This window comes from Camelus bactrianus, chromosome 27 (assembly GCF_048773025.1).
Source record: "Camelus bactrianus isolate YW-2024 breed Bactrian camel chromosome 27, ASM4877302v1, whole genome shotgun sequence".
NCBI lineage: Eukaryota > Metazoa > Chordata > Mammalia > Artiodactyla > Camelidae > Camelus > Camelus bactrianus.
In genome coordinates, this window is record NC_133565.1 from 31,252,747 (window position 1) to 31,266,215 (window position 13,469).

The 13,469-nt window shown below is 39.0% G+C and overlaps 1 protein-coding gene across 2 annotated transcripts in view; it reads right to left on the minus strand.

Moving 5' to 3' along the window:
- The window catches only part of ETFA (electron transfer flavoprotein subunit alpha), a 61,659-nt gene extending 49,387 nt beyond the window's left edge, over nucleotides 1–12,272 (minus strand). For both annotated transcript variants that reach the window (XM_074354246.1, XM_074354247.1), the window contains exons 1-2: nucleotides 12,115–12,272; nucleotides 944–1,090 (exon numbers count right to left, since the gene is read on the minus strand). In XM_074354246.1, the coding sequence (XP_074210347.1) occupies nucleotides 944–1,090; nucleotides 12,115–12,153 (186 nt within the window). In that variant the 5' untranslated portion in view covers nucleotides 12,154–12,272. The remainder of the gene's footprint in view (nucleotides 1–943; nucleotides 1,091–12,114) is intronic.
- Between the last annotated feature and the right edge of the window lie 1,197 nt (nucleotides 12,273–13,469).

A 13,469-nucleotide genomic window follows, 5' to 3' on the forward strand; every position in this document is an offset into this window, starting at 1 on the left:
GAAAGCAGGGCAACCAAAAAGACAGCTTAGCCATATCATCATACATTGTGGTTAACATCAATTATATATGATTTAATAGTTGTTGGCAGGATTTAGGTAAAGAAATACACATGACCCCAAACTTGCTAGAATACATTCTTTTAAGATACCAATTTCAAGTAAGAAATTGGACAGAAGCAGCAATAACACACTGAACTTGCATTATGTCACATGCTCTGTATCAGTATCACTTAATAAAAAATAAAATCCTCAAAAGAAATGTGCTCTTCTAGATTTCTTCCCCTGAGGTCCAAGCCCCCAGTTACACACTTGACAACTCCTATACGGTATGAGAAGGAACTGGTGACTCAAGCTGGGTAAGCTTAATTGAAGCACGATTTCAACTACACTACAGCCCAGAGGTACAGGCTCTGCAAACCACATTATAACTCCTTTCCAGGGGGTCAGTTTACAAAGCTGTCATTGTCTTATGTCAAAAAAACAAAACAAGGAACATCTTTTAGTATCAGGTATGTTTGGAAAGCATAGTACTTACATTTGAATTCTTAAACCAATTAAAAATTAACACCCATGATACTTTTTCCAAATTTACCACTTTCAGGAATTAAAAGCAATTAGCAAGTATATTCATCAATACAAAAAAGGAATCTGCTATTAACCTCTAAGGGGACTCAAATATTATCACTCTACTTGGTACCTGATGGCACATGATGGTGCCAGTGGAACTAAATCAAGCATTCTACCTCATTTCAAAAGATAAAATGCTTAGTGAGCAAACCTTTTAGTTCCTTTTTCACACGTAGTAACAGCTGTGACATTGACCATTTAATGAGGATTAGAGCCCAGTTTGGGTTACAGTCCTCAGCATAATTCTCTGTCGCCATCTTTCCCTGTCTCTTGATGGAGATTATATTTGCTATGGTTGACCTTAAGAATTTCTCACCTTGTCACATTTGGTTCCAGCTACTAAGCAGGACACTTCACCTCCAAGACGTTTAGCTGCAGTGATGGTATTTAATGTAATGGGTGCTAGGGTATCATTTGCATGCTCAGCTATCACCAGGGTACTCTGAAATCGCAGCAATGAGGCCTAAAAAGAAAAAATAGGAAACGAATGTTGAAATACAATCTTTTTTGTTCTAATTGTTAAGCATGTTTGCTTTAAAGAAAATTGTATGCAATATTCAGTTCTATAAATGTATTTACAAAATTCTTGCTCAAAAGCAAAAATTGGGCTATGTGTCTATCACTCTATTACTAATAGTCTTACTTAATAAACACAGAAAATGCAAATTATTTCTACTGTTAGAGAAAATTTTTATTATTTCCAAGCAACTTTCTCATTACTCTATATTCAACTAGAAACTGCTAAGTGTATCTAAATTTTAAATCCTTAGAGCACATTAACTATCAAACTGGGAATCAAACTACTACCAATTACATTCATTTACAGCAATCCTCCTAAAGAGCACAGTATATCTAGAAATAATGGGTATGAAATCAATTACTAAAGTTCTCTTGCTCCAGGTAAAATTAGTTCAATGCCAAAATAACTGATAACATACATCTGTCTTTAAAATACAACACTACATAGCAATTTTGCTAAGGTTTCAATTCTTTAAATATGCTTCCAAATTAAAAAAAAAACCACAGCTTTTGGACAGTATCTTGGAATCAACCACCTTCCATCCATAGCTACTGTGGACCATCAAGAGACCACCAATAGTTCATGATTATTTGAAATAAATTCAAACACTGGGAACACAATGAACAAGAATGGTCCCTGCACTCAAAGTTTTCAAGGGACAAAAGTTTTCAATTAAAAAAAAAACAAAAAAAGAACCACTAAGAAACTTGAGAAACCAGGGGAGGAAAAAAGTTTTCAAGGGAAATAATACTTGTTCACATACAATTGTAAGGCAAAGTAGTTTTTTGATGAATGAAGAGGTGCAAAATGTTGGAGGCTGCAGATCAATGAAGTAGAGAATCACGAGGAAGAAAGGAAGTTTAGGTGTTCCTGCCACGTGAAAGGATAAGGAAGCGCACCACAGGCATGAGGAAAGGAGAAAATTTTTGAACTATCCTTGTGGAAAACGGCAGTGAGAAATGAGAAAAAGAAGCACTGATGATCAAATGGCACAGGGTGGCTTTGAATTCAGCAATCATCTTCAGATCTAGAATTGGAATGACAAAAGCATAGTTTAATACACACCCAGCACTGGAAATTTATAAGGAGGGTAAGAATGAAGGGAAGCCAGGCACTGGGCTATAATGCTGGTTACACAACTAAATTGACAAAATTCATATATTTATGTTTACTACATTGTCAATATCAACTGCTATATTCTTCACCTATTTATTACTAATATACTAGTTCAACTAGTATCCAAAATCATTTGGGTTATTAGTAATTTTTTTATTATTATAAACAATGCAGAGATCATCCTCATAGCTAAATCTCTGCACTCATCCTCAACAGACAAGAGTTCCTTTTAGTCTAGGAAGACCTTTCTGATTGGAACTTGGCCAGGTTACTCTGGCTGCTCTGCTTCCATAAATGACTAGGCCGGATCCTATGCACCCTTCAACAAAATAGAAGCCCTTCTTCCCCTAAGCTTCCTACCTCTTCCACTGCAACCCCTTCCTTCTCCTCAGCCCTCTAAACCCCCTCTACTCTTGATGAATCCAATCCCAGAGCTGGGGGCCAGAGACTCCAGGGCAATCCTTCAGGGGTAGAAATGCTTCCAGAACCACAACAATGAGGATAGAAAGAGGAAGAGGACAGCACTGCAGAACAGGCTAGAGGAAGGAATCACCTGCACTACGTACCAGTGGATGACATTTCTTGTCTTTTTCCTCCCTTTTTGTTTACTCAAAGGGAGCAAGGAAAGGGAAGAAAATGAGACTTCTGTTTTTGCCAAATCAAGTAGCTGCTTGTATAACTTTTCCTTCTTTACAATAAAAATAAAACTTCCTTCTCATGGGAGATGAGTCTTTACAGTTGAGGTTAGAAATCGTTATGGACATCTTAAGATTCTCTTCTTATGACAAATTTCTAGAAGCAGGAGTGTTAGATCAAGAGGTAGGCACACTTTCAAGGCTTTTAATGCTGATTGATACAAACTGTTCTCCACAAAACAATTCACAACAATTCACAATTCCTGGGATGGACTGAAAGTTCTTAGCAGTCAAATATCATGCCTGTTCATTTCTGTATCCCCACAGTCTAGTACAGTGTTTTTTCCAATACACATCTGTAGAATTATATGGTACTTCTTTTTTAATCAGAAGAGCACAATATCTTGTAAAGAACTTTGTAATTAGGACCCAATGGCATAATTTATGATTTAAATCACATTTCACAAGAATTGCCAGTAACAAAACTATTTATTACCAATATATATCAGAACCATATTTTTGATTATGCTTCCCACATCATTTACAATAAAAATTATGAGCTTTTCATCACTATTTAAAGAATATATCCAAGATTTGGTGGCAGAAGGCCCACATTTGCTGTAAATTATAATTCTATCATAAGATAAATTAGGTGGTTTCCTAAGGAATCATCAAGCTTTTTAGAACTTTCAAGGAGACAATGCATATTGTTTTTAAAAGACTATTAAAAATTAGATTTATAAGAGTAAACAACAACAAAAGAATATATGTAAGAACTACTCAGTCTATCTATCTGATCAATCTTTACTAAGCAGTATATACATAAGGGCACTCCATATTACTTTATCAATTGACTCCTTTATACTTTTTTTAATACTAAGCTTTCTTCTACTTCAACGTTCCACCTTCTATTTCTCAGATACCACCTAAAGAGAAGCTGCAGCTACTAAACATGGTTATGTAGCTTAACTCAGCAGTAATAGCTGTGTGCAGCCTAGAGCAGAAGAAATTGGTCTGTGACCTTTAAAATGTTATTCCTCAATCCACACCTCAGTTTCTTCATCTTCAACAAACTAGATCAACAGCTTCTAAACTAAACATCATAGAAGACTAAAGGTCTCCCAGGGGCACCTCAAGAAGCCACCACACAGACGAAAAGTGAGAATCGGGCAGGCAGGGCTGCTGGAATGGACCTGAGCTTTGCTTTAACCGAATTAACCAAACTAACATTTACAGAGCACTGTACTAAGATAGATATAAAGTCTTGCCTAAAACTCAGAAAGCCTCTATGATGGAGGTACTATTATCACCCTAACTTTACAGATGAGGAAACTGGAGCTCAGTGGCTATACAGCTGAGAGACAGAGCCAGGTTAAAGTCCAGGTAGTCAAACTCCAGATTTGGGGTTTTAATTACCAGCTCACATCAACGCACCATCATTTTTAGCTGTTCTATATGTGGGTCATTTCTGTAAGATTTCATTTAGCAAATATCCTCTTGGTTTTTTGGGAAAAAAAATAGCACTGGTCAAAAAGAAACAGTAAGATGGACATCAAAGGCCTCTTTTCTAGCCCTAAAAATTCTATATCTCTAAAATCCTATTTTAAATAGAAGTGGTATAGAATATCACTAAAGATTCAAAAAGTACCTGAAAAGGTTTTGAAATGAAAGTCATTTTATTATCTTTTGACCCATTGCATCTGTATACTTTAGGGTCCTCTTTCTAATGGAGAAAAAAAGAAGCCAAATCTTCAACATTTAAAGATAATTACTAAAATAATAAGGTAGCTGTTCAGAAGGAATCTCAATCTCTTCAAAACACTGCTACTTAAATTTAAATTACTTAATGCAGAGCAGTGCCACCATAATTCTTGGTCATCAACCTTACCTGAGCCCTTAAAACTGCCTAGCGATGTTACTATGACATCCTTGTTGGCTTCTCTCTCACTCTCCACAGCAACTATTTCAAAGAGTCCCTTCTGCTGTTTTTCAAACTGCCAAAGGTCTGCTCCCTACTCTAAAAAAGCCTCACTTCTTACCTCCCAATGAAAACTGAAGCCATCAGGAGAGAATGACTTCCCCTTCCTGACCTCCAACGTAGAGATTCCCGCCCCTGCCCTATCACAACAGAAGCTGCTGCAGGTCCTTCCTCCTGGATCTGATCCCTTCATCTGGACTCCAGACTCCATCCTCTCAAATCAAGCCAAAGACTTCTGCATCTTCTCTCATTAACCTCTCCCACTTCTCCCTTTTCCTGGGCTCCTTCCCGTCAACTTTTAAACATGTTTGAGGCTCTTCCAATTTTAATGAATCCCAAAATTAAAAATCCATTACCCCACCTTCCACTCCAGCTCTCTAATTCCTCATCTTCCATTCACGCCTCAGCTACTGTACTTGTATCCCGGCTTCTAACCTCACCAAAATTACCAACAAATACTCTTCAGGCTTTACCTTACTTGTTCTTTCAGCAATGTTTGAAATTGTTGACTAGTCCATTCTTACTTTCATGGATTAATTTATGACTTACCAACTATGTAAGAATAACATAGATATAGATACAGAGGTATCAAATCTCTCTCCTAAGTGCTAGGCCTATAATTAGCTTACACCTGCATATCTGATTGCTCAACTTGTCTCATCAGCCACTCACCAACTCAGCAAATTCAAATCTTAACTCATCTATCCCCTGGTCCCCCAGCCCACTCCCACACGGCTTCTCTGGAGCTCTTTAGAGGATGCATCACTCTCCAACAAACTGCCCAAACCATGATCTGGGAGTTATATCTGTTTTTTTTCCCTAAACTCTCACAACCATTCAACCACTAAAGTCATAACAATTCTTCCTTCAAAATACAGTATCTCCTAAATCTATTCACTACTCTCCATCATCAATTCCACTACCTAGTACAGGCCATTATCTCTCTCCAACTGACTCCCAGTCCAACTTTGCTCTCCTCCAATCCATTTCTCCCAGTGATCTTTCAATGATATAAACTCAATGTATTATTCTCCTGCTTAAAACATATCAATTGCTTCCTGCCTCCTTAGGATATGGTAAACAACTCCTTAGGTTGGTTTACCAGGCATTTTATTCTATGGCTTAATCTACCTCCCTAGCCATTTATCCCATGCGTTATTTATATCTTATTTTCAGATACTTGACCTTGCCCTACTCTCTCTGACCTCCAGCTTTCCCACACATTGTTCCCTCTGCATAGAGGACCTCTTCCCCTGTGATTTGATTAGCTTCCAGTTAATCACCCTTATGTTTTCTGTGTAAATGCCAATCCCTCCAAGAAACTTTAGTACAGAGCAGTGTTAAGGAAATACAGGCCTGGGGCCACCCTGCCTGTGTTTAAATCCCACCTCCACCATTACTTCTCTGTCCCTCAGTTCCCAGATCATAACATGGGGATGATGACAACAGTAACAATAATCTCAAGAGTTGTTGCGAGGATTGAATTAGTAAATGTAAAGCTCTTGGGCTAGTTCCTAGGACATAATAAATGCTCAATAAATGTTAGCATAAAAGCTTTCCTGAATCTCCACAAACTGGTTGACTCTGCCAGCCCTGACACAGTACACTAACCTCAGTACAGTACTTGACTATACTCACCTGATTATCTTGTCTTCCCTACTTGATTGTCAGTACAGAGGTTATGTCTGATTTTCTTATGATTACAAACCCAGCCTCTACTTCAGTGTCTAGCACAGAGTAGAAGTCCAATAAATGAGTTGAACATTCCTTCTAAAAACCTCTTCATCAAAAGGATGAGAAGACAAGTCACAAACTGGGAGAAAATATTTGCAAAAGACATATCTGATAAAGGACTGTTATCTAAGGTACACAAAGAACGCTTAAAACTCAGTAATAACAAACAGATTTAAATATGGGCAAAATATCTGAAAAGACACCTCACTGAAGAAAATACGCAGATGGTAAATAAGCACAAGTAAAGATGCTCAACATCATATATCATTAGGGAGCTGCAAGTTTAAACAAGAATGAGATACCACTACACACCTATTAAAACAGTGAAAATCCAAAACACTGATAACACCAAATGTTGGTGAGGATGTGAAATAACAGGAACTCTGGTGTAAATTAAAAATGGTACAGCCACTTTCAAAGACAGGTTGGCACTTTCTCACAAAACTAAATATACTCATGCCACACAACCTTGCTACTTACTCAAATGAGCTGAAAATTTACATCCACAAAAAAAACCTGCACATGGATATCAACGGAAGCTTTATCCATAATTGCCAGAAGTTAGTAGCAATCAAAATGTCCTTGAGTAGGTGAATGGATAAACTGTGGTACATCCAGCAAATGAAATATTATTGAGTGCTGAAGAAGAAAAAAATACCTATCAGGCCAGGAAAAGGCATGAAAGAACCATAAATGCGTATTACTAAATGAAAGAAGACAGTCTGAAAATGCTACATAATTGTATGGGTTCACCTATAAGACATGCTGAAAAGGCAAAGCTAAGGAAGCAGTAAAAACACAGTAGTTGCCAGGGGCTGGCAAGGAAAGGACAGGGCACAGAGGACTGTAGGGCCATGAAATTATTCTGTATAATACTACAATGGTGGATACATGTCACTGTATACTTGTCAAAACACATACAATGTATAACACCAAGAGTGAACCCTAATGTAAACTATGGATTTTGGGTGATAATGATGTGTCAATGTAAGTTCATCAGTTGTAACAAATGTACCACTCTGGTGCAGGATGCTGACAGGGAGGGAGTGAAGGAGGGTGGGATAATATGGGAATGCTCTGTACTCTCTGCTCAATTTTAATCTTAGTCTCAAATAGTAAAATATGAAGTTTTCTTTCACATATCAGCCACATATCCTTACTAAATTGACTGGTCTTTGTGAGACAGCAGACTTCTTGAGGGCAGGGTTTAAAGGGATTATCATCCTCTCTTCAACCTTTTAGGGCCAAACTTCTTGAAAACAACGTCCTTACACACAAATTCTACTGCCTCACCTCTCTTTCTCCTTTCCTCATAGCAAACCGGCTTCACTTCCACTGCAACACTGGATCAAGTCTCTTCAAAGTCACCAACAACCAGTGATAGCTAAGTCCAATGAACACATTTTGGTCCTTTTCTTCTTCAACCTTAACAGCTTTCACATTGCTTTTGCTTTTCAGTCTTTTTAGGAACAACAAAGTAGATTTACTGCTCAGGAGTTCCTGCTGTGATTTTAACTGTGTTCATGTAGTAAACTACCACAGGTGTTAGAAGAGGGAAAAAGTTGGACTCTAACTCCATACTTTACCCTTCCAAACCCACTCAAAACCTTAGGTAGTAAGAATAAGTTTAATCTACCTCCCATCACTTTGAAAACTAAGTGGGGTTAATGGTATGGGGGTGGGGAGAGGGTCTTTATGCTTATCTCAAAAATTAAAAAGCAGGAATAAACTATAAAATCTTTCCAACTTCTACTGAAAAAGATAAATAATATATAAAGTCACCCATCCCTATTTTAACATACATTTTATAATAATAAAATGTATATTACATTTCTGAACTTAAACTAAGTAACTTACTTTAACCTCTTTAGTAATAAAATATGGTAGCTTTTAATCATGACTAGAAATGTCATATAACATTGATTATAATATTAAAGACACAGTCAATTTACTTCACTTTAAAAACAGGCAAGACCCTTAAGCAGATACATTGGCAAGCAGCATGATTTTACGAAACTCATCTTATGCAATAAATCTTTTAGCATCACATCAAAATTGGCTCTCTTTCTTCTTTCAAAAGAAATTAAAATTTGCATGTGAATTACAGAGTTCAATCTCATTCATCAATGCTAGATCATGGACTCTGAAAAATGTCATGTTCCTTCATACCAGTTTCATAGTTTCTGAATCATGATAGATACACCTTCCTGCCTAGTAATGAATACAGTAATAGGAAAACTCAAATAACTTTGAAAAGTATTGCTTCTCTATCCAGGTAAAATGTTTCTTTGGTATCTTATTAGTCAACAAATCAATTTCAAATGTAAATGAATAAAATAATACTAATGCTTAATATCCCTACAAGAATGTTAACTAATTATGCATGCCTACCTATTTCCCCCCAGTGTGTTCTCCAGCTCTTTGCTGTAGACGGAAAATACCACCTTCATTATCTGATGACACTGAGAAGCCCTCCTCGGCAAAGATGAAGGATTTTGCTCAAGGGCACAAATCAGTCACAATGGAAATGGAATGTAGACACCAAATGCAAGACATTTAACAAATTCTAGCAGTTTAAGGTATTTCTTTTTTTTGTTCACTAGTTGCAATAAAAAAATATAAAATTTACCATTTTAACCATTTTTAAAGTGTACAGTTTAGTAGTGTCAGCTATATTCATATTAGCTATATTCACCTTTAATAGTTTAGTCTTTTAATATTTTAATAGATTAATGTGTTATTAAAAATATGGTTTTGTAGAAGCATATTCGTACATTTACTAGCTACTAGTTAGCTACAGAACAATTTTTTTTTTAATTTCAAGAGTAGGGATTCAGATAAGCCATTTTGACTTTACAGTATCATAAATATCAGTAAACAGAAGCCAGACTGAAGGGACTCACACTTTAGAAATATGGACAACTTGAGCATCAAAAAATTTAAGAGTAGTAATGGATTATAATGAATAAAGTAAGGATTCATGAGTTCATAAATAAATACAACAACAACACAAAAAGAAGGAACTCTTCTCCCTTAGAATGCTAATAAATGTAGAAGGGATGATAGAATTAGAAAAACCACCATTTTACATTTCAGTAATCCTTTCTCAGTCAAGAATCATCAACAGGTAAGACTACTGGGTGAAAGTCTGGTGAGAAACAGAAGGGTTACATAGTTTTGATGTATCTCCCCACAAATCAGTTAAAAACCACAGAGGGAGGAACAGTAATCTGATAGTGGACAAATCTGGTGAACACTTTAGCCAAGTAACTAACATTACCAGCAATGGGATAAACAAACATTATGAGCCTAACATGATGTACTGAGAACATAATACAACTTCTGTGATACTCCTGCCAAAAATACAGAACCTGAAACTAATCAAAGAAAACATGAGACAAACCTAAATCAAGGGACAGTCAACAAAAAAGGTCTGTATTCTCCAAAAATGTCAACGCCATCAAAGCCAAAGGCTGAGGAGCTTTTCTAACAAAGACTGACAAGACGTGAGAACTAAATGCAAGGCATGTTCCTGGGCTACCCCAGACTAGAATAAGAAATATTGCTACAAATGACTGACAATAGCTAATATTTGAATGTCTGAAGATTAGATAATAATATTTTATCATTAAGCTTGCTAATTTTGCCAATTATACAGTGGTTATGAAAGGTGAACCTCCTTATTCACAGAAAATACACTGAACTATTTAGGAGTAAAGGTCATGTCTGCAACATATTCTCAAATGGCTCAGAAAAATAATAATATGTATATATGAAGCGAGATAAAGCAAATGTGCCAAACTGGTAACAGCTGGTGAAACTCAGTAAAGGGTTTTGAGAATTCTTTGTACTATTCTTGCAACTTTCCTGTAAGTCAGAAATTTCAAAAATTGTACAGTTGAATATGTATGTATATTTATGTATCCACTTTAGAAGTGTTCCCACCATTTTCTTATACCCCTGAAAATCAAATCTCTCAAATGTTCTTAATGACCCCAGAGGGACTACTCTACTTAGCATGACTTCAAATTCTAAAAATAAGTCAAGGTCAAAGTCCATGGCAAACCACAATAAAGATTTGGAAATACTGTCAACATACATTGGCAAACTGTTTATAATTACTTAAGCTAATCATTCCATTTTTTTCTGTTAGCTCTACAAAATAACTGAGTCCTAAACTCCCCCTCCACAACTATTTCACTTACGCCAGACTTCTAATCCGTCTACAAAATCACCTTCCAATTACCAGATACTTAAGACTCTGGCTCTGATACCTGGAATTTTCTCAAATCCATGACTTTAAGTTTTTAATGTCTGGATCCTCTGAGGAAAACTTCTGACAGAAAGACTAAATGCTGACCTGAAGGATGTGAGTTTGAACTTCGTCTGTGTGTAGAGGGAGGGGTGGGGAGTGGGCTGGTGCTGGGGTAAGGATTTTTTTTTTTTTAATGGAACAAGGAATACAGAAAAAAAGGACCTACAGACATCTAGGAAGAGTACCAACTATATCTCAGGGAGAAAATCCCAGTGGTGGATAAGAAAACATGCATACAAAAAAGAAAACTATAGAAAAAGTACAAAGGGTCAGGAAAGTTTCTCACCCTTAGTTTAGCAATCTTGTCATTTAACCTAATTAGACAATCCACAGAATGCACAATATAAACTGTTACTTGACTTGTAATTGGTCAGTCTCCAAACACTTACTGTCCCACAGCATTAGGACAAAAATCATATTTTCTATCAGTCCTTCTCACGAAAGAAGAAAGAAATGTGCTAAACTCATGATTTGTAACTAACGAAAGCACCAAAAACTTAGTATTACCAATAGATTCCGAGCTATTTAACCAACAAGCTGCTGGTTTAAAACCAGGTCAGCTTGCAGTAATAAAAAAGACGCCTGCCTTTCAAAATTGCCTAAAGCTGTCAAATTGGATGATAGACTACACCTGCGCAATCACCTAACCCCAGCACTGCCCCATCCGCCAGAGAGCAGAGCAAGTTTCCATCAAAGCGTATCACCCCTCGCCCCCAGCACTAGACAGTGAGTGGGCCACAAAGCGCCAGGAGAAAATGTTTAATTCTTCCAGAAATGTCAGCTTCCAAACTGAATTCAGGTTTTAAACTTTTTCCAAGAGGGCATCCCAGAGGCGACATTTTCCTCCCTGGGGTAAAGATTCCCCGGGGACGCGGCAGCTCACTCCCCGCCGAAGGTGGAGAACTTGACAGCCTGGCAGTGCTGGGTGAGAGGCTGGGAAAAGGGCGGGGAGGAGGAGGGGCAGCAGGAGTGCAGGTTCAACGCTCCGGCCTTGGCCCCGAGCTGGCGACCCGGAAGGAGATTAGGGTAGGCCCCAGAACTTGCAGCCCGAGCCCCCGGCCCGGCTGGGCCTCCCTGCGCGAGGGCCGGTCAGGTCTGGGGGAGCCGGCGAGCTTCGCCAAGCCCTTCACAGGGACGGCAGGTTGAGGCTAGACCATCACCAGGCTCGGTCCTCCCAGCTCGGACTCACCGCCCGCCGGAGCTGCCCACCAGCCACCGCTCGGAACATGGTCTCCGCACCCGTCCGCCTCTCAGCACCCTCCGCCTCACCGTAGCCGCGAGCTGACCCAGCTGCACCGCCTCCGCCAGTCACCGCAACGCTCGCGAGACGCGGGAACGAGGGCGGACGCCCCGGGCGAGGAAAGCAAGCGCACAGTTCCTGCCTGCTCATTGGACGGTCTCACAGCCAATGGGAACCGCGGAAAGTTAGGGGTGAAACTGGAGAGAGGGACAAAGCTGGGGCTGTGCTCTAGGAATCCTCGGGTGAAGCCAGGCTAAGGAAAAACCCGGGCAAAGCGGTTAGGCTGCCGGCCACAGCAGCTCAGAACGCCTGCCAGCCCTCGTCCCCCGCCCCCATTGTGCAAAGCTGTTGGAATGAACTTTCCCTCTGATCTGAAGACGGCACTGTGCTGGCTCCCTCGCCCTCTGCATGAAGTCCACCCTCTCCAATAGTCTTCTGCCTGTTCGTTTATTCACAGATATCAGTGCTTCACCTGTCATGTGCTAAACACATTTTCCAGGTCAGGAGAGTATAATAAAAGGATGCATAAAATGTTACCTCACCATACTCTGGAGGAAACATCCAAATAAGCATGTAACTTATTATGGAAGAAGGGATTCCCCAAATAGGTGATATTTGAGCTGGGTTCTAGAAGAAGGAACCTCCTGTGCACAAAGAGGGAAGAAACATAATGGGAAGGTCCAAGGACAAGGGGCAGGATTCAGCGTGCTGCCTGTAGGAGGAGGTAGAATTGATGGAGATGCAGCTGGAACAGCAGATTGGAAAGGTCTTTCTTGAATGAGGGTGTAACATGACGCCCCACCCTAGCCCTCTTCTCTCCCCACTATACCTACCCCTGGGCAATCCCACTCACACTCTGGTGTCAATGAATTAAATATCTTTTCCATGAGCCCCTATTTCCACCTGTACTTCCCTATAGCAGCAATTGGATTATAATGGCCTGGTTACTTGTCTGTCTTACTCATCCGACTGTCTTGTTAAGGTAGAGTCTGTCCTACTTTCTTGTTGTTGTTGTTAATGTGTCTTCACACATTGCACGGTGCCTGACACACAGTAGGCATTCAATCAGCATTTGTTGGATGAATCAACAAATAAATTACTTGCTAAAGAATCTGGACTTTAATCAGGGGAGTGATACATTTAGAAGTTGCCTCAGTTCCCAATTTAGTAACAACCTACCTTTCTAACCTTGTGGAGTCTACCAACAAATCCCATTGGCTCTACCTGCAAAGATGTCCAGAATCTAACACAGCTCCATTCCTCCACCACTACAACCTTCCCTCAGGCTCCTGTCCTTTCTCACC